The sequence below is a fragment of the Neolamprologus brichardi genome, chromosome 22, assembly GCF_056152115.1.
Source record: "Neolamprologus brichardi isolate AB-2024 chromosome 22, ASM5615211v1, whole genome shotgun sequence".
In the NCBI taxonomy this organism is placed as follows: Eukaryota; Metazoa; Chordata; class Actinopteri; order Cichliformes; family Cichlidae; genus Neolamprologus; species Neolamprologus brichardi.
Genome location: NC_142124.1, coordinates 32,749,159 through 32,775,219, shown reverse-complemented (window position 1 = coordinate 32,775,219; position 26,061 = coordinate 32,749,159). Strand labels below are relative to the sequence as shown.

Sequence of the window (26,061 nt, the reverse complement as noted above, 5' to 3'; positions counted from 1 at the left end):
CATGTGCAAAATCACCTTAGACTGACTTAAATGTCCCCCCCCCCCTTTTTGCTAAAAACAGAAAAAAAGTACCACACAAAATACTACAAAAGCAAAATGATGCATTATATGCATGTAGTGTATAAACTGAGAAAAGGCATAGAAGCACATTTCACCAACAAATCTAGATGTGCAAATGAATGAATCAACCTGTCAGATCTGTTGAGAAAAATAACCCACAAAACAAGAAAACTGCACCAAATCCATCAAAATAATAAGGCCAAATAGGGCAGGGCCTATGAAGGAGTGTCTTTCAGTTCCTTGAGTTTGTCAGTTGACTGTTTCTCCAGAACCTCCAGACTTTTTTCCTTTTCTTTTGCAGCTCTTTGAAGCCCATTGGACTTTGAGATAAAGCACAATTTTCCTTCTGACTCAGCTTTTTCTGCATTCTGATCAGCAGGCTTTAGGAGAACCCACACATCCTTCTCCAGTCTCTTTTTTTTGGTTTTTATCTCTGTTATCTCCTCCGTTAGTCCTTTGGTCTGCTTTGCTTTCTGTTCATGTTACTTTAGAAATCGTTGGCCCTCAAGATACATGGGATACTGCCTGGCTGCAGCTGCAGAGCGCAGTAGCTCTTTTGTGTAGACTACATTGCGCAAACCTCCAACATGGTTTACATGGTCAATAACGATCTGCTGAGCAATCAGTGAATGCTCTTTAAGGTTCTCAACCATTCCCTCGTTAGTCAGTCAGTCAGGGTGCTTGCTAATCAGTGCTTTTGCAACTCTGGTGAAGTCATCATCTTTTTGATAGGCCTTGAAAGTGTACATGAAGCTTTTTCAAATACGTCATGCTTAACGTCTCATGTCATTTGTGTCCCATCCTGCATGAAGGCAAGATTTCCCCTTCCAAGTCTGTACTCAACATCTACTGAGAAATTGGGTATATTAAAGAACTCCGGCCACTGATGGCTTAGCAGTCGTAATGTCCCAACAGTTGACACGATTTCAGTGTTTGCTGTGCATGACTGATCATGTGTTGGGTTATGAAAGAGTTGTTAGATGAAGAGTTATGAGAGGGATGATTTTTTTTAGTGTTGCTCTTTCAGCATAATTGATTTGCCTCTTTAAGGCAAATCAACTATTTCAGTCAAACTGCAGAGGGCATTATTGAAGTCTTTATCTTCGTACTGTGGTTTAAAATGATACTGCAGCAATCTGGTGTCTTACACATCGTTAACTTTCTAATATCATCTACACTGATGACAACTCTCAGGAACATCCGCTGGTCTATATTCAAGTAATTCTGAGAAAAGACATATTTGTGTGAAATTCCAACATTTCAGTTACTCTCACTTAGCACATACTCAGTAGGCACTGCCACAGCGAATTGTCTAAAAATGTATGATGTTCGCTTGTTGTTATATGACAACGAGCCTTCACTAGAAGTGCATTACAGAAATGCAGATTATCAGTAACTATCTTAACTATTTCATTCACTAAGGGGTCATCAGATTGATTTAGTATTGTTAATGGATTAATGAAACAATGGCTGTGAAGGCAAATGAATCTGGTTTTACTGCTCTATAACCTCTTGCAAGGCAGTTTTAGAGATCATTAAATCCTTTTCACTAATGTGTTCCAGCTGTTTCTCAAAGTCTTCCATGTTTTTGTTGAATTCTGTTAATTGAAAGTCAGCGTCAGCAGCATCAGGATCACTGTCCTCAGGGGGAACAGTCACAATGTCCTCATGCTGAATAAACCCATTAGTCTGAAGTTCCTCAAATATATATTTTCTGAAACAATCTCAGGTTTGAATTTCATCTTATTGTCAAGCTGATGCTCTTTGCTTTTGTGTGCATTAAAGGTTAGTATCCCTACTAGTGAAGAGTGTGTCGTTTCTACAACACTGCTTTCCTCCCACGGTCCCTAGAGACGTTGAAAGGAATGACTTAGTCGAAGGCTCTAGAGGTCCCTATGTACGCACGTAAACTTGTGTCAAAAAGTTCACCAAACTGATACGCACAGAATGTTTTCCTTCATCATGCGGTTGAAATTAGTGCGGGCCGTTGGCTTCATTTGCGCTGCAGTGATGGGATTTCCAGATCTTTTTAGAGAACCGGCTCTTCAGGTTGTTTTGTTGCTTTTAACTAATTTATTATCAACAACAATATAAAATTATGCACAAAATGAATTACTAATGTCAAAAAAATGAGTGCTTGTGTATTTATACATAATTTAACTGACTGGCTTCGAGTTAACTAGCTAACCTTCACACTACATGCCCGCTGGACCTGCTAGCTGCTCCTTCCTCGCCAGACTGCTGTTACACTGTGTTGAATGTAGAAGCCATGTCCGAAGTTCACTCTGACACCTCTGTCTTTCTAACTGCATGTGTATATTTAAGCGTGTAAAAGCTGCAGATAATAAGACTAACAGCAACAGTATTTTGTCTCTATCTGCCATTGTTGAAGTGAATCTCATGTAAATAATAACGTGGTGCACACCGTTGACGTTGCGCGAGTAAATCTCGGTTTTACTCGTCCACACCTAGAGGTGACTCGTCAGCTGTTTACATGTGGGCGAAAGGCCCAAACCCATAGAAAAATATGCATTTTCAAAAATACCCGTGTACGTGTGGATGAAGCCTGAGTTTGAGGACAATTTATTCCTCCCGCTGCCTCAGCAGAGCAACAAATATCATCGTAGACAGTTCCCATCCTGTTTTTAACTTGTTCAGCCTGCTTCGATCAGGGGAGCGCTACAGGTGCCCCCAAGGTCATAACCACCCTTAACTCGTACACACACCAATAGCACAGTCCCACACAGCCATTTTCCCATTTCCCTTTATAAACCACCACTGTGCAATACGAAATTGTATGCGCAATAAACGAAACAAACTGTTTATTTACATATTTACTTTTTTCTTCTTACACCAGATTGTATATTTGTACATTTTTATACATTTTATATATATAGCGCAGCAGAACTTCCCCCCAACCCTCCTCCCCAGTGTTGGGGAGTAACGGAATACATGTACCGCCGTTACGTATTTAAAATACAAAATATGAGTAACTGTATTCCGTTACAGTTACCGTTTAAAAAGGTGGTATTTAGAATACAGTTACTTTGTTGAAATAAATGGATTACACGGCGGTACTTCCCTGTTTCATATTGTGGCGGGTCAGGCCTGTTTGGGTTTTGTTTAACAGCTACGTTCTGTTGTTCCAGGTGGCAGCGTTACGGTTGCCATGGTTACAGGGTGCCGCTCTCTCTCTGCGTGTTTCCCGAGTGAGAGAGCGCCTGTTGTTGTTGTGCTAAGCTAATAGGCAGAATGCTACAGGCATAGCTCTAAAGAATGTAGCATCATAGGCAGTGTAGTCCGTGCTGCAGGGAGAATGGACTGCCATACCCGTTATGTGTCTGTGAGCGAGGGAGGGAGAAAAAGGAAAAGTACGAGCTGTCATCGAGCAAAAACGGGAGCTGGAAGCATGTAAATATAATAATAACCACTGCAGCCAAGAAGAGTGCCTGACGAGCCCAGTTGTAAGTAAGCTATTAAAGCTAGTTTTCGGCTACGAGCCCGACACAGAACCCACCGTATTAGCCAGAGGTCCCTTTACTACGGTTCGGAGCCGCGGACCTTCAGTAACAGTAATAAATCACAGCAATAGTACATTCATGTAGTTGTAAACAGCATGATAATATATTAAGTAATCCAAAGTATTCAGAATACGTTACTCTCATTGAGTAACGTAACGGAATACGTTACAGAATACATTTTGGGGCATGTATTCTTTAATCTGTAATGGAATACATTTTAAAAGTAACCTTCCCAACACTGCTCCTCCCCTACATGTTAGCACTGAGTTGGAGATGCTCTGTATCTTATTTAACAAATGTCTATTCTATTCTAAATAATAAAGGTTGAGTTTAAGGATAAAGTGACTGAAATGAACCCAGAACTGAACTGTGTATTTTTGCATTGTGTTATATCCTAGGAGGCATTGTGTAACTCAATACTAAAAAATAACCTTGTAGTTGATGTTGTCACTAAGTAGCTCTACAGTATAGTGGATTACACATTTGCCTAAGTAGTGAACAAACCTTGGTGGTTGTGTCAGGAAGCTGTAAACCTGCCGTAGTGACCACTTGTGAGCAAGGAAGTAGTTTGTTAATGTTGTGAATAGTTCCCTTCATCAGGGCAAGAGCACTGAATCACAAACAGTTTGTTGCAACTCATGTCTTAAAACTTATTTTTTTTACTTTGGCTTTTGATTCTGTGTAGTTGGCTGGTCTAGCTTGTTGTGTTGTTACCTATTGTTTGTTGTCCTCTTTTATTGTTTGTTTTAACTGTCTCATGCTTTTATTGACTGTGAAGCACTATGGTCAACACTGTTGTTTTAATATGTGCTATATAAATAAATTTTGATTTGATTTGATTTGATTTTGGAGGAGCGTAAGACTGAACATGCTAACACAGGATGCTACACAGGTGTCAGGTGCTCAGCTGGGACAAAGTGCTGAAAAGAGTGTCACTGCAGTTTGTTGGTTAGTTCTTTGTGACTCGACCTTCATAAGTGAACAAACAAACAAAAACTAGTTAGAGATCCTCTCTCACAATTGGTCCACTGTCCTTTGCATTTCCACCTCAGACATTGAATTTGAATGTTAATAAATAACATTTTTGCTTTTTTATTACAATTTCATTTTATTTAAATTTCATAACCCTCACTCCTGTGTCCTGGTCATTTGTCAGCACTAACACTACCCCACTGACAACTGTGCTACAATTTTCACTTCTCAGGTGGAGTCCAGTGTCCAAACATCAGTGCTCTGCAGGAGGTGAGAAGGTGCAATGACCATCCCTGTACGGTCTACCACTGGCAAACTGGTCCATGGGGACAATGCATCGAGGACTCTTTCATTCCATCAACCAACACATCTGTGGGCCGTACTCGTGGAGATGATGTCTCCTGTTCTGTGGGGATGCAAACCCGCAAAGTCATTTGTGTCCGGGTGAATGTGGGCCAGGTTCCTCCCAAAAAGTAAGAAAACCTAATCAGCATATTTTGGCATATGACCGAATACTGTATTGCACGTCTTGTGAAGTTGAAAGGGCATGAAACTGTCCCAGTTCATTACCAGTACAAAAACTGAACAAAAATATCTATCAATATAAAGTTATTCTGGGACTTTTTCACCTTCTGTCCTATTTTTATGTTTTGACTGTCTGTTCTGTCACTTGTGATAACAACAACACACATCAATGCAACTGTGTGAACTGATATTTTAAATAAAAATGCTTTTCTGATTTGTCTCCAGATGAAATGGATAGATGAATCTGGCTAAATTGTTCAACATGTAAAACAAACAATGTCAGACAATGTTTAAAGATAGATGTGAGGGCGGGGTTCGCCGGTGTGTTTGTGAACTGGACCTAAAAGCAGACGCTGAGAGAGGAACTGCATGTTCCATCCATCCATCCATCTTCATCCGCTTTATCTGAGGCCGGGTCGCGGGGGCAGCAGCCTAAGCAGAGAGGCCCAGACCTCCCTCTCCCAGCCACCTCCTCCAGCTTATCCGGGGGAACACCAAGGCGTTCCCAGGCCAGTCGAGAGATATAATCTCTCCAGCGTGTCCTGGGTCTGCCCCGGGCCTCCTCCCGGTGGGACATGCCTGGAACACCTCACCCAGGAGGCGCCCAGGAGCCATCCTTGTCAGATGCCCGAACCACCTCAGCTGGCTCCTTTCGATGTGGAGCAGCAGCGGCTCTACTCTGAGCCCCTCCCGGATGGCCGAACCTCTCACCCTATCTCTAAGGGAGAGGCCAGCCACCCTTTGGAGGAAGCTCATTTCTGCCGCTTGTATCCGCGATCTCGTTCTTTCGGTCACTACCCACAGCTCGTGGCCATAGGTGAGGGTAGGGACGTAAATCAACCGGTAAATTGAGAGCTTCGCTTTTACACTCAGCTCCCTCTTCACCACGACGGACCGGTGCAGCGTCCGCATTACTGCAGCTGCAGCCCCAATCCGTCTGTCGATCTCCGGCTCCCTTCTCCCATCACTCGCGAACAAGACCCCGAGATACTTGAACTCCTCCACTTGGGGCAGGAACTCATCCCCGACCCGGAGTGGGCACTCCACCCTTTTCCGGCTGAGAACCATGGCCTCAGATTTGGAGGTGCTGATCCTCATTCCCGCTGCTTCACACTCGGCTGCGAACCGCCCCAGTGTGAGCTGGAGGCCCTCACCTGATGAAGCCAACAGAACCACATCATCTGCAAAAAGCAGAGATGAGATTCTGAGGCCACCAAAGCGAAAGCCCTCCGCAACTGCATGTTTTCAACAAAAAATGAGCCTTTATTATGGCTGATTGTCATGAACAAACACTAGGAAAGGCGAACAGGGCGAGTGCGAACTGAAAAACATAAACTGGAAAACTACAAAAACTGTGACGAGACTGATGACTGACGAGACTTGGAGGAAAACCAGATGACGTGACAACGAACAAAGGAAGACAGGACTTAAATACACAGGAGGTGATCAGGGGAAGCTCAATGAAGCAGTGATGGGATTCATAATTAACTCGTTTGGTGCTCACAAACGTCTTTTGACGAAATGTCAGGGAACTTGACAAGTACTGGAAGCACCTAAAAATAATGTGTCTAGATTTTCTCTTTATAATATTGCGCCAATCTGATTGCACTTGATGCAATTTTTATTAACAACGACCTGGACTATAACCTTTGACCTTTAAGCATTTGTCTGGTTCTCGGTCATCCTGATCCTGGTAGTCAGTGGAGCTTGAAAAGAACAGGACTGAAGTTTCCTGAAGACATTTTACGTCTAAATTTGCAAAGAATAAATAATAAAGACTCAACAGTGCTAAGTCCTGTCGCTTTTAAATCTGTTTTCACCTGTTTAGCAGGAGTGGAGCAGGAGGAGGTTTGCCTGGTGCCGCAGCAGTCATGTCAGTGGGCGGGATCCGGGGATTTCTCTGTGAACGTTCCCGTGGCAGCGTACTTGGTGCTCGCTCAGATTTGACATTTAATTTTTCACTGTAGAAAGAGGTTTTCTTCCTCTGTCATGAGCAGAGATGGGCAGTAACGCGTTACTTGTAACGCGTTACCGTGATTTTTGTGTGTTTTTACCGTGATTTACCGTGAAAAAAAACCGTGATTTTTTTTGCGAGAGTGTCTCATGACAGTGACGTAAGCGAGTGCGATGTTCGTGGCAACAGCTGTGTGCAGATCAACAATGGATCATATATCGAGTGCAGAGAGTATGAGCGTGTAGCGTTTAAAGCGTGGAAGTACTGACCTTACTTTGAGTTTGATTCCATAAAAAGTGACAAAAACATTATTGTCCGTTTTGCGTGGGAAGAAAACTTCTTTTTACACCGAAAAAAACCCCTAAACGTCCAAGCTAGCACCGAGAAACTCGCGGATTCTTCCACTGACCGCTGCGGCACACCTGCACCAGGGTAAACCTCCGCCTACCCCACTCCTGCTTTACAGGTGAAAATAGAGCAACAGGACCGCTAGTCTTTGACTTTATTTATTTTCTGCTGTGTTTTACTTGCATCTATTTGAAAGAGTGAGTGTAAACACACACAAAAACAAATTATTTTATGTGCTGGAATGTGCAGAAAATAGGTTTAAATGTTAAACAAATTTCTTCCAGTCAGAGAATGTTGCATATAATTAAATTTTTGCTTGATGCATAAAGTTAAAAGATTAAAACTAATAAAACAAGTTTTAAAAAAGGACTTTTCCATTTGATTACATTTTGTATGATGATTATGTAGAAAAAGTAGAATTGGGCTGAAAGATCTATCACTTTATCACCTATTCAGGTTGTAAATCGTGTTTTTAAAAGTAACTAAGTAACTAAATAAGTAATTACTTTTGACAATAAGTAATCAGTAAAGTAATGGGATTACTTTTTGGGGGGAGTAATCAGTAATTAGTTACTGATTACTTTTTTCAAGTAACTTGACCAACACTGGTCATGAGACACTCTCACAAACAAAATCACAGTTTAGTAACGCAGCAACGAGGCATGCTTATGGGAAAGTAAGTAATCTAATTACTTTTTTCAATAGTAATCCCTTACTTTACTCGTTACTTGCAAAAGTAAATCGGATTACGCGTTAATGCCCATCTCTGCAATAAGAAATATTTCTGTTCTATCTTCCAATGTACACATACACAAAAAACTGTTGTTGAGAAAGCATCACGCCAAAAAAAATCAGTTTAGACTTGAGAAACAGAAGTTTTGATTCTTAGAGAGCACAGTGGAGTAAGAAGTATCGTCAGAATAAGACTGGTAGAGGTAAGAAGCAAAAGATTTTAAGCGCTGCCTCCATAAGACTAAAGTGAACTTTACTGATGAGACGCAAAGTCATGATTTCAATCCTGTTGAATGTTTGTGAACTGAAGACCGAGGTCCAGAAGACGATCAGATCTGGAGGAGATTCGTCAAAGAAGAATGAGCTGGGATTGCTCAGGAGACATGTGTGAGACTTCTGCAGGAACGATACGCAATTAACTGTTATCATCAGGGGGAAATTTTTACATTTGTCATGTTAATCCACAAACTTTATTAATATTTTAAGTAGACATTTTAGAAACATGGAATTAGTTTTTACAGTGCAGTGTGTTCACTGCGGCTCTTTCAGATTTTCAAGGGTACTCTGTGTGTGTGTGACATGTCAGTGATGTACTTTCAGGTGTCCAGAGAGCGTTCGTCCAGACACTGTCAGGCCCTGTTTGCTGCCATGCAAGAGAGACTGTATTGTCACCCCATACAGTGATTGGAGCCCCTGTCCATCAACGTGTCAGACAGGTACAATCAATGCACACGTTAATGCTTCTAACAATGTTAGAAAGGCCACAAACAGCTAGAATGTGTGTGTGTAAAGCAGTCACCCCAACAATAAAGCACAGAAAATATGCAAATTAGGGATGCAACGATACCAATTTTTTCAAACCGATACGATACCGATACTTGGATCTGAGTACTTGCCGATACCGAGTACAAAAACCGATACTTCTACCACACACACACACACACACACACAAATGCAAGAATTGGAAGACAGGTTTTATTTATTCTCTGCCGATAAAAAATAAAATCTTAATAAAAATGACCACAAAAAAATTTCAAGTGAAAAATAAGCACTTCTGTTAAATTATTGCAGAGTCTCCACATTGTAATTTAACAAAATATCACTGAACTATTGGCACTGTCTCAAGCTTTCAGAATAATAAATAAACACTTCTGTTTGGAATAAAATAAATACAAATTAGGTTTGAGAATAAAATAAACTGTTAAATTGTTGCAGAGTGTCCATATTGTAAACAAACAAACAAAATAACGAAAGTATTTGGCATTGACGAACGAACTCCCCATCTGCCAGTGGATCATCAGTCCACTGTGCCGTTAAACCAATTCAATTCAATTCAATTTTATTTATATAGCGCCAAATCACAACAAATGTCGCCTCAAGGCGCTTCATAGATACAGAGAAAAGCCCAACAATCATATGACCCCCTATGAGCAGCACTTTGGCGACAGTGGGAAGGAAAAACTCCCTTTTAACAGGAAGAAACCTCCGGCAGAACCAGGCTCAGGGAGGGGCGGCCATCTGCTGCGACCGGTTGGGGTGAGAGAAAGAAGACAGGATAAAGACATGCTGTGGAAGAGAGACAGAGGTTAATAACAGATAAGATTCAATACAGAGAGGTCTGTTAATACATAGTGAGTGAGAAAGGTGACTGGAAAGGAAAAACTCAATGCATCATGGGAATCCCCCGGCAGCCTACATCTATTGCAGCATAACTAAGGGAGGATTCAGGGTCACCTGGTCCAGCACTAACTATATGCTTTAGCAAAAAGGAAAGTTTGAAGCCTAATCTTAAAAGTAGAGATAGTGTCTGTCTCCCGAATCCAAACTGGAAGCTGGTTCCACAGAAGAGGGGCCTGAAAACTGAAGGCTCTGCCTCCCATTCTACTTTTAAATACTCTAGGAACAACAAGTAGGCCTGCAGAGCGGGAGCGAAGTGCTCTAATAGGGTGATATGTTACTACAAGGTCATTAAGATAAGATGGGGCCTGATTATTTAAGACCTTGTATGTGAGGAGCAGGATTTTGAATTCAATTCTGGATTTAACAGGAAGCCAATGAAGGGAAGCCAAAACAGGAGAAATATGCTCTCTCTTTCTAGTCCCTGTCAATACTCTTGCTGCAGCATTTTGGATTAACTGAAGGCTTTTCAGTGAGGTTTTTTGGACATCCTGATAATAATGAATTGCAGTAGTCCAGCCTGGAAGTAATAAATGCATGAACTAGTTTTTCAGCGTCACTCTGAGACAGGATGTTTCTAATTTTAGAGATGTTGCGCAAATGGAAGAACGCAGTCTTACATATTTGTTTAATATGTGCGTTGAAGGACATATCCTGGTCAAAAATGACCCCAAGGTTCCTCACAGTGTTACTGGAGGCCAAGGTAATGCCATCCAGAGTAAGAATCTGGTTAGATACCATATTTCTAAGCTTTTCAGCGCCGAGTACAATGACCTCAGTTTTATCTGAGTTAAGAAGCAGAAAGTTAGTGGCCATCCAAGTCTTTATGTCTTTAAGACATTCCTGCAGTTTAACTAATTGGACTGACATCGCGCACACACTGCTTGTCTTTACCTCTTCAGAAAGTTTTGGCACCATTATCTCCCTGATGTGTGGGCGGCTGGGAATTTCATATCGCAGCTCGAGTATGCTGAGAAGACGGTGCAATCCTATGTTTTCCACGACCGGCATTGGCTGGTCATCCAGAGCGATAAAATAAGTCAGAGCCTCTGTTATTTTAACTGCCCGTGGATTTTCTCTTGACATTTTTCATCGCTTTTCCAAAACCTGAGTTAAAGTTGGCTGTTCCGGTCCACACTGCTGACATTTTGTTTAGCCTAGCTACAGCAGCCTCCAGTTTCTCTTTTTTATCTGGAGCTGCCAGTCTCACTCGCCTAACCCTGTGCCTGTTTAGCGCGGGATGTCCCCCTAGTGGCCAATCTAAAAAACTACAACAAAAATGACAATCCACCCTCTGATTAATGAAATAAGTTAGTATCGGTTCGTGGTATCGGTTAACTTTTACGAGTTAACCGATACCACATTTTACAGTATCGGTCCCGATACCCGATACCAGTATCGGTATCGGTGCATCCCTAATGCAAATCATTATTTTAGCTGTAGCAGATAAATAATAGCAGCAGCCTCTTCACTGAAAAGGAATATCAGATATCCCAGTTCTCTTGTGACTGTTGTGACATGTTTCATAAATGCCATGGAAATGCAGTGTTTCCAACAAAGGTTCCCAGGGTTAGATCCCCAAGGAGGTTACCTAGTGGAGATGGCAAGCAATGTGGGAGAAGAAGTTTGACGGTCCAGTTATTGTTGTGTTTGTTTTTTTAAGCTAAGGTATGATGAAAAAGGATTGTATAGCTATAGTGAGGGCTGACACTTCTGATGTAGCAGCTGCTTGAATTCAATTCAGTTCAGTTTTATTTATAAAGCATCAAATCACAACATCAGTCCCCTCGAGGTGCTTTATATTGAAGAGTCTTTACCTTATATTGCAAGGTAAAGACTCTACAATATAAAGGAACACGTTTCCATGTAAATATGGAAAACCAGAAGCCAAACAAATGAGTCACTCTATTTTATTCTATCTGCACACAATTACAACGTGTCTTTCATCTCTCTTATACAAGCTTTAATAGAGTGAATATTGCAGAGACATCGCTGTTGTTTGTTACATTCTCAGATCCTTCGGTCACGTTGAAGTGTGCATTAGGCTTATAAGATGCTTACTTTTAGAAGTAATAGTCCAGCTGCAATGCATCCCAAAACCATTTTCATCCTTAATAAATTATCCAAACTCAATCACTGGAAGCTTTAACCTGATATAGTAATCCTGCTAGAAGTGGACTTCCTGTAAAGTCAATTATCTCTAACTGTTGTATTGGATACCATAGAGCAGATAATGGAGATGACATTTGAGATTTCACTCAATTATATTAGCCTCTCCGTGAAATGCTGTCTTCTTGTACAGGGTGAGTATGCTAGCTAGGCTAATAATAAATACATCCTATCTTTAAAAAACAGCTTTAAAGATTCAGGGCATTTTGGAAACTTCCGTTTAACGGATCAGTGTGTTCTCTTGTGGTTTCCCTTAGGCGGTAACACTAAAAAGAAGCAATACAGGAAACGGCTCATCATCCAGTTGCCAGCTAACGGAGGACAGGACTGCCCTGAGGTACTGACCCAGGAAAGAGACTGTGAGACTCCCTCTGTCTGTGAGGGATACAGGTATGGGTCCTGTTCAGTAAATACGCATTCATGCATGACGTTAAATGCTATTAATATAGTTTAAATCATTATACACCGCTCAGACACAAAAATATAAGGAATACTTTTTAGATCAGAGAATAGCATCAAGTCAGTTAAACATCTGGGATGTTGATTTGGTAACTGCATTAAAGGGGCAACAATGAGAAAGCCCCAAACAGGAATGGTTTTACACGTGTGTTTTTTCACTCAGTGTCAGAAGAGAAGCACTTTTGTATCAGTACTAATGTTATGTTAAAATGTGTGTGAAAAAGCCATTCTTAACATGAACAACCGGAATGAACATGGCTCAGGAAAAGGCAGACGACTACTGTGTCTGGTTGGGGGTGAGCGGAGGGAGACGAGACAAAGGACTCATTGTGAAAATCCAGACTACATATTACAAATATTTGTTAATTAAAGAAAAGGGTTCGCAAAGAAGAAATGCTCAGTGCATCTTGAGCTGGTTCTACAGTAAGCTGAAGGCTCTGCCTCCTGCTTTGCTTTTAAATATCCCAGGAACCACAAGCGAGCCTGTGGTCTGCGAGAAAAGTGCTCTATTGGGGTGATATGAGTTCATAAAGATAGGATGGGGCCTGATTATTTGAGACCTTTAGTCCCTGTCAGCACACTCGCTGCATCATTTTGGATCAACTGAAGGATTTCCAGGCAGTTTTTAGGAAATCCTGATAATAATAATAAAACAATAAATGCATGAACTAGTTTTTCAGTATAACTCTGAGAAAAGATGATTCTAATTTTACAGATACTCTGCAACGACGAGTGCAATATCTCCAAAATTAGAATCTAAAATTAGAAACAGTCGAGCATAAGATGAGCTCATTTTTATTGTCAGTGTTGCAGAAGCAATGAATAATAGTTTAGCAGCATAAAGCCAAAATATTATTTACATTATATAAATATAATGTCAGAATCGACTCCAGCATTGCTTACAGCAGCGGTCTCCAACCTTTTTTGCGCCACGGACCGGTTTATGCCCGACAATATTTTCATGGACCGGCCTTTAAGGTGTCGCGGATAAATACAACAAAATAAAACTAGTACTGGTACCGAAAAAAAGAAGATTTATTCATAACACACGTGAAAAGACCCAGGAAAACTGAGTTAACGATAAAAACGATAACAAAATAACGCTGAAAACCGATAAAAACCCTGAAAACCATACATTTCACACCTGAGCCTCAACTCTTACGGCGCGGTACCAAACGACTCACGGATCGCTACCGGTCTGAGGCCCGGGGGTTGGGGACCGCTGCCTTACAGTTCTGCAGAAGGTCAAGGTAATGCCAGCAAGTGTCTGTCCTGATGTTTCTCATTTTTATGATCCAGTACAAAAACCTAGAGGTCATTATATCTTTAAGACACTCCTACAGTTGAACTATATTATGAACACAGGGATAACACACACATATTAATTAAAAGGTGATTATCGTCTGCAAAGCAATGAAAATATATGCTGTGCCTTTGAATGATATTGAACAATCACAGAAATTAATCCACTGAGGCTACAAGAAGATCACTAAAGCTGTTTCTGTACAGTTATGAATTCTGACTGAAACGCTTCACATAAACTGTTCCTCTGCAGGTGAGCAGTTAACTGGTTCAATACTATTCTTTTATGAAATTTTGAGATGAAAGGAAAGTTGGAGATTGGTGCAGCTGAGCCACCCGATGGCTTTTTAAGTTATGGATTATTTACTGCCACCGTAAAGGCTCGCGGTATGTAGCCCATTAATATAGATTAATCATATTAATCTGATAACACGTATTATCTGATAATACAATATATTTAAAACCAGTCTAATAAAGTTTGTTAATCCTAACTTCATGTTTATAATAAACAAGCTCCTTCACAAGTTAAAAAAAAAGTGGGGGGACTTTTTTCACTCAGTACCTGCCAAAAACTAATAATCAGTGCTGAATATGATGTTTTCTTGTGATGGCCAAATATGAACAAAGTAGACCAGTTCAATTTTCATTCAAGACTCCTCTTATAATGTGTTTTTTGGCAGATGGAAAACTCATAAGTGGCGAAGATGTCAATTGGTTCCATGGTCTGTTCGGGAGGGCAGTCCTGGGAATCAGGAGCTCTGTGGGCTAGGTCTGCAGGTTCGAGGTGAGGACAATCTCACACACACACACACACGCACACACACACACACACACACACACACACACACACACAGAGTAACGCGGTAAGGGACCAGAGCGCCTGGCTGCAGCTTCACAGATAATGAGCTAATCAGAAGTGTTTCGACTGTGGAGCCTGAGTGTGTGAATAAAACACAGGAAAAAGAAATAGAGCTCAATATATATATATATATATATATATATATATATATATATATATATATATATATATATATATATATATATATATATTATGGTATTGAGGAATGTATACAGATGTACAACAAAATAAATATATGCATATGTATCACACACAAAAATAATGGGCTGACCAGGGCTTTGATGGCGGGAGTATAACCTAACCAAAACAAGGTCAAAAAACATAAATTATCATTCAAGATTAAATTGAAACAGCGTTCTACTGTCATGATAAAACAAATAAATCCATAAATAACAAAGTCAAATCATTAATTAACCAATAACCAAACAAATTACAACATCTAATTCTTATAATGATATTCATTCAAAATAATATAGAAAACCATTCACATGGGTCCCATCAAAGTAAAGTAAATTAGCAATAACGCTAATAAACATTATCCAAGGTTAATTAAATATTTACAAAACAGATTTAATTCTAGGAACAAGTTTCAATATTCTAAAAGAAATTTAAGACAATTCAAAACTCCCATAGGCCGTTTTGGCATTTAATCAGAGTAACAAAAGATCCAAAACGAACAAAACTGAAATCAAATCACTCACTCAACTCTTGAAATGTTAATTTAACATTCGGCCTTAGTGAAAAAAAACAACAATATTCAATAAATGTAACCAGTAACTTCACTTAATTGTCACCAGACTAGCGTTAGCTTACCGGTGTTTAAAATGCACGACCGCGTTCCTCCGCCACTACCTCGTTTGAGTTTTGGACGAAATGCATTCTGGGATATTGCATTTCGTCATTTTGAGCTGATTGGAGACCAAAACAGCTAATCAGATTTTTTTTGCATCCAAGTCTGTGATTGGTTGGTTTTGTGACACAAATATAACGGTGTACAGAAAGAGTTGAACGCGCACAGGCAGAAATGTTGAGAGCGCGAGCAACACATTGCAAGCAAGCGCAAAAACTGAACGAGAGGGGCTGCTGTTGTGTGTGTGTGTGTGGATAATAGCAAACACTGAAATACATTTTTTGCAATTTTGTTCACTTAAATTTAGCTTTTCTTCGCTCAAAATACATTTCTTCTCAAAATCCAACACTTGCACCTGCAATTTTTTTTTTTATGTGCGCTCAGAATAGTGGCACAAAAATAACACCATAGTGAATGGACTGATTCTTATATAGCGCTTTTCTACTCTCCTAGAGCACTCAAAGCACTTTATACAAGACTCCGCATTCACCCATGCACTGTTTTCTATGCCTTTCAGTGCTTTCTAATTAATTAACTAACATCCATACTTGATGGATGCATCGGAGAGTGAGTGGGGGTTAGTATCTTGCCCAAGGATTTTTGACATGCAGAGTGGGAGAGCCAGAGATCAAACCACCAACCTTCCAATCAGTAGATGGCCTGCTTTACCTCCTGAGCTACAGCCACCTCAAGTCTGGGTCATTTGCTCTGTCATCTCAACCCCCCCACCTGACATATATAATTAGCTTCACATATCAAATACTTTTCAAGATACTTGTTTTTCGTTTGCAATTTGGTCCAGGCCTAAAGTCTGAGGCAATGTTTTAACATTTAACATTTTCATTGGCTTTTTTGTTTCTTTAAACAATCAAAGTGAATCACGATGTGTAATTTGAGACAGAATTGAACTATTGGGTAAATGAAATATGAAAAAATGTAAGCAATTCTCACCTGCCAGAGACAACTAGTGATAACTTTTGAATAGTATATAATATTAAACAGGTCACAATAAAATAATGTAAAGTAAAACATGTAGAACTTTTTTTGCATGAAATTCTTTCATTCATTCACAAAAATTAAGAAAATAGTATTTTCATTAAACTTTTATTGTACCGTATTTTTCAGACCATAAGGTGCATCGGATTATAAGGCGCACTAAGCGAAACAAAACAGTCAAATAAGTCAAACTTTCCTCAACTCATTCTTCTTGCTTCCTCCACTTCTGTACCATTGATTCATTAATGTTGAATTCTCTGCAGCTGCTCTATTCCCATGTTGTTGTAGTGTATTAATGACTAACCTCGTATTGTGGATGGATTTTCTCAGTTGTTCTCCTGACTGAAGTTTGGTCCGTTTACAGCATCCTGCCATGCGATTGCATTTGTTTAACCATCAGGAACCCTCATGTTATCCAGTGGAAAAAAGATAGCGTTCATCCTCCAGCTCCACTGTGTTTATGTTATGCTAACATAGCTGTGTTGCTAGCCAACACATAGCACATCATTATATACCAGCTAGCCCAACTTCAGTAACCCTACAAACGTCACTGCTGTTTAGTTTTCTGTCTTCATTTATGTTGGAAGTGATAGCAGAGCTATACGTTTGAATTATTTCAGAAATCTCTCAGTCAAACATGCTATATCATGTTTAGGTGGAAGCTAGCGAGCTAACTTCCTGCTAACTTCCTGCTAACTTCTAATTCTGTTAAATTTAATAAATTCTGTTTTCATGGATGCCTGGATGTTAAACTTAATTGTTACACCTGGTAAAGCAGCAACGCTGATCATTTTATTAAAGATGAAAGAAATTAGACAGTTTTTAACTCTCAGTGATGCCGAAGTGTTCGTTTGACTTTGAAGCTAGAAGCAGACGGAGTTTAGGACCCAGATTACTCCGCGAGGCTCCTGATCACTGTAGCCATTATGCTCTGAAAATCCATCAAGTGGTGCGGCTTCGTAGTTTACCAAAGGCGTATTAAAACATTTTTTGACAGATTTTTAAGTGCTGTGTACCACATAAAATCAGTTCGAGATCAGTAAGCACAACCAGAATTCATACATAAGGCGTACTGTTGATATTTGAGGAAATTAAAGGATTTTAAGTGCACCCTAGAGTGTGGAAAGTACGGTAGTTAGTAAATATCATTTTATAGTAGTGTGTATTCAAATATGGGAATTTTTAAGAGAGCTTTAATTTTTTTTTTTTTTTGTATTTTAGCCAATACTTAGAATCTTTTCTAAATTCCTTTTGATGAAAACAGAAGTGATGAAAGACAAGTAATAATTCCAGGCTTTTATCTTTAATAGTTTTTGGGCCATTCATGTTCCAATATTGTCTCCGATTTCAAATTGCCTGAAAATGAGTGGATGGACCATTTTTCTAAAAACATATATCTTGAAAAGTATTTGATATATGAAGCAAAAATTCTCAGCAATAATTATTTGTCTCCAGACTTTGGACAATCACATTTTTAAACAAATTGAATATGGCTAAGTAGAAAATATTCTAAAACAAATGCTGATTTGACCCAGGTCTCAGAAATGAACAATATGTTCATATTTAACATAATAATTTCATTTTTTCACCATGTGGAGATTGAATGGACACTTTACCAGTGTTTGTGATTTTCTGCTACAACTTGTCATATTTACTTGATCCAAGTTGAGTGAAAAATGGCATTATCTTAATTTTTGTGACTATGAATTTTATGTTCAAAAAATATTCTACATGCTTTATTTGGCAGTATTGTTAAATTCAACTATATACCATTAAAAAAGTGTCACTCGTGTGTGTGTGAAGTGTTTTAATAGGGTGCGCTCAACATTCACTTTGCACAAGGGCTTTAATTAATTTTTCAGATTTTAATTATTAGCCATGTTTTAATATATGTGTCCAAAGAAAACTTTCAGGCTGTTATCTTTAATAGATGTTGTGATATTCACGTTCAAACATTGCCTCAGATTTCAATGTGTGAAAAAATGGTCAAAGTAGGTCGGCAGGCAGTTTCACAAAAAATTATGTGCTGGACATTATTTGATATATGAAGCCAAAATCTTGCAGCAATCATTCTGTGTCCAGACTTTGTACCACAACATTTTTTTGCAAATTGGAAATGGTCACGCAGAAGGCCCGTGCTGATTTGAGACCCCTCTGTAACTTGTTCTAAAGGATGATGGTGAAAAGGTTCTAACACGTAAATGATGCAGTGAATGACGTTCAGGTTAGTTGATGTTTTCACTCAGGAGTGTGCCTCCTTTCAGCCCATCACAGCAGCTGCACCATCATTTGCAAAGTCAGCAAACCTTGCTCATATTTTTTTTCAGAGACAGTCTTCATAACTGCATGTTGTGGCAGACAGCAGAGCTGTTCCATGACTGCAATTTAACAAGCTGAAAGAAGAAGCTGCAGAACTCACTTTTGTAGGGAATTCTGTGGTCAGTGATCAGGCAAGTGTTTGACACACAGTAGGAATAGTTATAGTTTTTATTATGAGTCTCATAATCATTCTCATTCATTTAGTTGATTGTAGTTCTTCAGAAACAATGGTCATTAGCGGCTTACTGGAATATTGAAATGGAAATCGGATCTGGTGTCAGTGGCAGTGTCATCTGTCACTGGTGACGAGTTCTAACTATGAAAGTCAGTTTCCGATTTTAATTTTGTTGTAGACGGTTTTAAGATGCAAATCTTTTAAATCCCCACTGGAGACAAAAATAATAATTTAGTGGGGGAGGAGTGGATGGGCATGTAGACACTGATAAATGGAATCACAAAATAACATGTCATGGTCAGGGAAATGTTAAACATATAAGCAATAATTAATCACTTCACTGGATTAATAATTAAATGTGTGAGCTCTCCTCTCTTGTCGCTGGTGGCAGGCACTAAAAAAGGAAAAAAAGAGTTCATCCACCTGATTACCTCCACCTGAGTCTCAGCCTCCTTGGCACTGCCCCTCAGCCACCTGCCACAAGGCCATTGTCAGTTTCCGGTTATCATCACCCTGATCCCTGGGAGGTACCTGTAATGGTACTCTGGCTCTCTTCCACAGCGTGTCTTTTGTCCTGTCTCCCCAACCAATCACGGTAGATGGCCCCGCCCCTCCCTGAGCCTGGTTCTGCAGGAGGTTTCTTCCTGTTAAAAGGGAGTTTTTCCTTCCCACTGTTGCCAAAGTATTTGCTCATAGTGGGTCATATGATTGTTGGGTTTTTCTCTGTATGTATTATTTTATTGTAGGACTGTGCCTTGATGCAAATGATGTTGTGATTTGAGGCTGTATAAATAAAACTGAACTGAATTTAATTAAATTGATTAGCACAATACTACCCTTGTGCACCCTTTCACTTACATAACGCATAACCATGTTGTGGATATTAAACAGAAGTAAACTGCGATAACCTTAAATAGTGACAATTTGAAAGAAAAAAAAAGTTCTATCAAATCATGCCCATCTATATTTTTCTGTGACAGCTGGAAAGATAGTATATTGGGGTAGGTTTAAAAAGATTTTAGTTTGAATAAAACGATATTGTTTCATAAAATCCTGAATCGATAAACTGTGTCAACAACCACCAAACAGCTAAAACAGCAAAGAGCAGGTAAACGGATTCTGCACAAAGATGTAAACACAAAGTGTGGATCGTTCTCCCGACGGCATGTACACAGAAACACCATCAGGTGCTGAAAGCAGACGTCTCATAGATTCTGAAGCTGCAGGTTTCATCACTCTGACCAAAATTCACTGAACCAGCAGCAAAAGACGATCCAAACTATGCTTCACGTTTGAGAAACATTGTCATGAATTACCTCTGACTTTTACTTCCTGCACAGCTCTCTCTCTCAGTGTACTCAGCAACCAGTTTACCATCAAAATCTCTGTTTTCTGCATTATTCGCTTGCTTTCTACCGTTTTGTAGAGCACCGTCGCCTGCTGCTCGTTGTTTGTTGTGTTTTTTTTTCAAAAATGACATTCGACAAGAAAAGCCTCATTTCTGCTGTTCAGTACTGAAAAAAACTTTACAAATGATGCTAAATTGCAAAATGCTTAGCTGCATCTCTAATCAGACCTCTGTAATTTTGCTCTGCTTCACTTCAGCAGCGTCAGGTAATGTTCATATGTTGATATTGTTCATGGTTTTCTTCCCTACTGAAGATTATCTGCTATAAAACGCCAGGCCAGGAAAGTCTTCTTCATGTTGTTCTGAGTTTTATCCTCACGTACTTTGACACAAAGGCCTCTGCTGTGATGCTCACACCTCTGATGAAGTCTCACAAGTGTTGAGTTTTTACACATAGATATAAAAACATGGACATGATAAATGATCAGAATTATAATATTTCTGACTGACTGAGTCAAAATTGAAGTGAATCTAATCAGTTACAGAAATCGAAATTGATACCCAACCCTGATAGTATATACAGTACTCTAAATCTGATAATCAAATCCATTAGTGATTAGTTCACATTATCGGTTATACAAATGGTGTGCCATTACAAAAACAAAAGTCCATTTTTGCAGAACTCCATCATTCCTTTTTTTCCCCTTCTTTAGCTGTTTCATGCCGAAAGCAGGATGGTGGGCAAGCAGACATTGAAGCTTGTCTTAAGTTTGCTAGCTCCATGCCATCTCTCACCCAACCCTGTCAGGTGCCCTGCCAGGAAGACTGTCAACTCAGCAGCTGGTCCAAGTTTTCTTCCTGTACAGCAGATTGTGTGGGTGTCAGAACCCGCAAAAGGATGCTAGTAGGTGAGTGGCCGACTTCCAGAAACTTTCGTGCTAGTTCAGCAGATGTAAAAACATATTGTTACTTTTCTGTGTGTGAAGGTCACCACGTTGAACCCTTCACTAGTGGAAACTGGTTATAGATGATAACCGTTTATCTTTTGCTGTTTCTGCAGGGAGAAGTAGAAAGCATGACCAGTGTAAAAACAACCAGCTGTATCCCCTAAGTGAGACTCAGTACTGCCCATGTAATAAATACAATGCCCAGCCTGTAGGCAACTGGTCGGACTGTATCCTATCCGAGGGTGGTCGCATGGAGGGTCAGCTTGGCATGAAGATACAAGGTGACATCAAAGAGTGTGGCCAAGGCTACCGCTACCAAGCCATGGTGTGCTATGACCAAGACAACAGGATAGTGGAGACTTCTCGATGCAACAGCCACGGTGAGTTTTCTGTGACTGGATAACTAAATCTGACTCCAAGGCGTCACATTAACACCGTTCCCCGCAGAGCAGGGGTCTCAAACTTAAATGAGCCGTGGGCCACTGCTAACGCTGTCATCTCATTGGAGTGCCACTTTAGTGTTCAAGTAGCACAAAAAACTAACCAAACAAACAAGAAAACACCCACAAATATTTCTGAAAATGTAGATTTTTTTTATTTCAAATATTATATAACAAGACAAAACTGCAAATGTGAAGTTTGTTTCCTCCCTCTTAACAAACTGAAGCCTTTCATTGACCAAATAAACACATTGGCCAGACACGTAACAGCACTTCTGCTATCATTTTATTGGTATTTAACAAAATAAAATGACAACTGAATGCTACTATCCACCTGTGCCTTAGAAATATGTGCAAAACATCACTGAATTGAAATGGATTTCACAGCTCTGGGGAAGAAGCTGTGTCTCAGTCTGGTATGTTCATATAACGCTTTCCAGAAGGAAGCAGTATAAACAGTCCATTGCCAGTGTCAGTGGGGTCTGCAGCAATATGTCTGCCCCTTTTTTGGATCTGTCCAGCATACACTGAGTCCAGATGTGCAAGTGGACTTCCCACAATCCCTTGTGCTGTTTTCACCTCTGCTGCCGTCTCTACTTGACTGGGTTACAGCTAAATGTTGGAGATGTCAGTTAGCTGCAAGATATATATATATATATATTTGCATCTGCTGATTATTCTAAAGACAATGTGATTAAGTGTTGAATCAGTGAAACTGTGTAAATTGTCTTGGTTGTCATATAGACAGCCTATGTTACTGATTTGCATGCTCATGTGACCTCTGTGTTGTGTCTTCTCTGGTCTGCATTCACAACAAAAAGGCAACAAGTTAGGATGCTTTCAATTATTGTCGTGGGCAGTCAGCGTAAAGACCTCGCAGGAATCCTCCATTATTCTGAGGATTACATTTAGTTTTCAGTTTTCAGTTTTCTTTGTCATATGCAAGTTAGCACAGGGTCAACATTGCAATGAAATGTGTTTGACGAGCAGCAGTCACTCAGCAGCATGATACAGTAGGAGAAAATATAATAAAATATAATAAAATAAAATAAAATAATAAAAAAATAGAAAAATAGTAAGGAGCAAAATATTAGAGAGACATAGTAAAAGAGAAGAGATGACTAAATATATATGTATCTATAAATATAAATATATGTACACTAGTGATTAAATAAGAAAATCTTGAAAAGAAATATGACGGGAGGGCAGATGGGATATTGCACAGGAATGAGCAGCAGAAAATTACAGTATTGCACTTTTAAATATAAATATCAATAACAATAAAGTGAAGTGACCAGTGCAGATTAAATTTACACTTGCAGTGTGATCATATAGTGGTAAAATTATACAAACAAAATAGAAGAACCTCGACACAATTAATCTGCATCTTAAATTTCCCAAATGAAAGGAATACAGAAATATATTTCAGAGCTGTACATAAAACAATGAGTATTCTCTAAACAGTGTGGCACAGTCACATACCTGCATTCACAACAAAAAGGCAACAAGTTAGGATGCTTTCATTTATTGTCGTGGGCAGTCAGCGTAAAGACCTAAATGGAAAAGCAACAACAGCGTTAGCTAGCTATGCTCCCGTGTTTTCGGGAGTCTCACAAAAACGTGCATCAATTCAACACAAGGACTGGAGAAATTACCCGCAACAAATGATGTTTAAACAACAAAAATAATCGGGTCAGATTGTATTACTGTTACAACCTGCGATATGATTTTTCTTCCCCACGACATTTGCGCATTCCTTACCTCGCAGGAATCCTCCATAATTCTGAGGATTACCCAGAATCCCTTGCCCTTTGTGAATGTTGCAGGTTGACTTTTACAACAGTGGCTGTATCCCAATTCAGGGTCTGCAGCCTTAACGGTCCACAAGGGCCGCGTACTTAAAGACCGCTAAGGCCGGAAGTGCGAGGCTTGTGAAATGGGACGGTCTAGCCTCCGTTGCGTTGCCCATGTTGCCTAGCAACCATGATACTAACAGCTGGAAACGTTTTATACAGCTTTGTTTGACAGAAATGAAGGAGAAAATCTTTTGTTCATTTGTTTGTTTGTTTCTACATGAGCTTTGATCATTCTCTAATTAAGCTTAGCTAATGAACGGCGTATATTTTAAAGTAAAGGCTTTAAAACCAAGTTAGTACAAACGTCACTAATGTCACATGACTTTGCCGACATGTGGCCAACAGTAATGTTTTAATGTTCTTCGTTATTAAACATTTGCACATAAATAAGTGACATAATATTCAGTACTTACTTAAAGTTTACTCTTCGGGCGCCCCTCATCCACCGTTTTTTTCCGGAAAAATTATCCACACCCACCGCCGCGCTGTGCATTCTGGGATATGTTGGGCCACGAAGTCTACACCGCCACGTCCTTAAAATTCAGGGAAATGAAGGACGCATTTGAGGGCCGCATTTCGAGCAGCCTTCGAATTGGGACAGCCTTCGTCGCGTCGCTGTGACATAATCGGCCTTAAAATTCGGCCTTTAAGGCTGCAGACCCTGAATTAGGACACAGCCAGTAAGTGGTGCCAATGTCCCATTTAGCGGGATTAAACTTCAACTCTATTTAACTATGTTACACTTACCTCACACAGTACTCTGCAATGAGAGTACTAACCAGTACCAGAAAGAGAAAGAAAGACTATATGTCTCCCATACTGGCTCCTATTCAGTGGCTTTCTTTAAATCCAGAGTAAATTTTAAAATGCTTCTCTCCAAATAGAAGGTCTTGAATAATCAGGCCAAGACCTCAAAGTGGCATATCACCCTAATAGAGCACTTAGTTTGAAATAGACCATACCTTATTGGAAAAGATAGAGAAAAGTAACTATCAAAACACAACTTCACTACAACCTCGAAAGTACCTTGTTCTGACTTTATTAGATAGTGAAGTGAAGCAGGCGCCTGCTCATCCCAGTGAGCTAAGCCACTGCTATGAAAATACTATGTTTAACCTAAGTTTTTGCACACACATTTAAACACGTGCATAGAGAAGCTGTCGATTTACCAATCAATCTACGTTTCTTCCTCACCCATGGTCACAAAAGAATAAGCTTTAAATACAAGTGACGGATTAGTTTCCTTGAAAAAAAAAATCAAGTTAAGGCGATTCGGTCATCTGACCAGGATGACTCCTGGATCACTTCCAGTTGAGGTGTTTCAGACATGTCTTACCAGGAGGAGTCCCCGCTCATTAGTCCATCAGATGGATGGACCATTTTTAACAAACATATATCTTGAAAATGATTGGATATGTGAAACAATTTACAGCAATATATAATAATATGTCCAAACTTTGGACCATAAGATTTTTGTGCAAACCAGAGATGGTCGAGCAGAAGGCCCACAATAACTTGAGACTGAATGACCTGTATGTCAAATAATAAAAACAGACCCTTAAAATCTATTTTGCCGTACACCTTCCCAAAACTGTGTACAGCCACGATGCTGTCAAATATCTTGCTCTACTTTTTTGTTATGTGACTGGTTACAGGGTATATTGAGGAAGCCTGCATCATTCCTTGTCCATCTGACTGCAAACTAAGTGAGTGGTCCAACTGGTCTCGCTGTAGCAAATCATGTGGCAGTGGGGTCAAAGTTCGCTCTAAATGGCTCCGAGAAAAACCATACAATGGTGGCAGACCTTGCCCTAAATTGGACCATGTCAACCAGGTGAGAGAGGGCTCACTTAAAGTGTTATATTCTAGCTTTATACCTATTTTTTTGGATATTAACCTAAATAATGCTGTTTTCTGTTGTTTCCTTGTCTTCTTTTACAAATGGATTCCACTTACAGGCTCAAGTAAGTAGGCTGCTGCTTTTTGTAATTATTTCATAAAGTTAGTTTTGGTATTTAGTTTTATTATAATGTATGATTTTCAAACTTAAGCTAAACTGAGTGGAAGGATTTAAATTTCTTATTTTTTGACACATTTCCTCTTTGACATCATGCAGCTGTGCCTGTAGGGTAACTGGTGTTTTTATGTGCATCAGGTCTATGAGGTGGTGCCTTGCCTCAGCGACTGTGGGCAGTATGTGTGGGTGGCAGAGCCTTGGAGTGTGTGGAAAGTCAGCAATGTGGACCTGAATGACAACTGTGGTGAAGGTGTTCAAACCCGAAACGTCAAGTAAGATGAACAGAATCATGTGTCAGTGTCTCTGATCTTTAGGTAGAGCTTTAAACAGGTGATATTCTTCCTTTTGGAGGAAAAACAGAGCTGAGTGTTTGCTTGTGCTGAATTGTTAAAAAGTGATCAAACAATTAAAATAGTAGTGCATGATGTTATAGAATAGAATAGAATTCAACTTTATTGTCATTGCACATGCACAGGTACAGGGCAACAAAATGCAGTTTGCATCCATCCAGAAGTGCTTTAGCCATGATATAGAT

The 26,061-nt window shown here is 39.7% G+C and overlaps 1 protein-coding gene across 1 annotated transcript in view; it reads left to right on the top strand.

Moving 5' to 3' along the window:
• LOC102779017 (thrombospondin type-1 domain-containing protein 7A) overlaps positions 1-26,061 on the top strand; it is a 149,337-nt gene that overhangs the window by 85,683 nt on the left and 37,593 nt on the right. Inside the window, exons 8-16 of the mRNA XM_087834913.1 lie at positions 4,786-5,026; positions 8,713-8,828; positions 12,216-12,348; positions 14,400-14,503; positions 20,980-21,174; positions 21,327-21,593; positions 25,165-25,343; positions 25,468-25,473; positions 25,665-25,798. Of these exons, the coding sequence (XP_087691039.1) occupies positions 4,786-5,026; positions 8,713-8,828; positions 12,216-12,348; positions 14,400-14,503; positions 20,980-21,174; positions 21,327-21,593; positions 25,165-25,343; positions 25,468-25,473; positions 25,665-25,798 (1,375 nt within the window). The remainder of the gene's footprint in view (positions 1-4,785; positions 5,027-8,712; positions 8,829-12,215; positions 12,349-14,399; positions 14,504-20,979; positions 21,175-21,326; positions 21,594-25,164; positions 25,344-25,467; positions 25,474-25,664; positions 25,799-26,061) is intronic.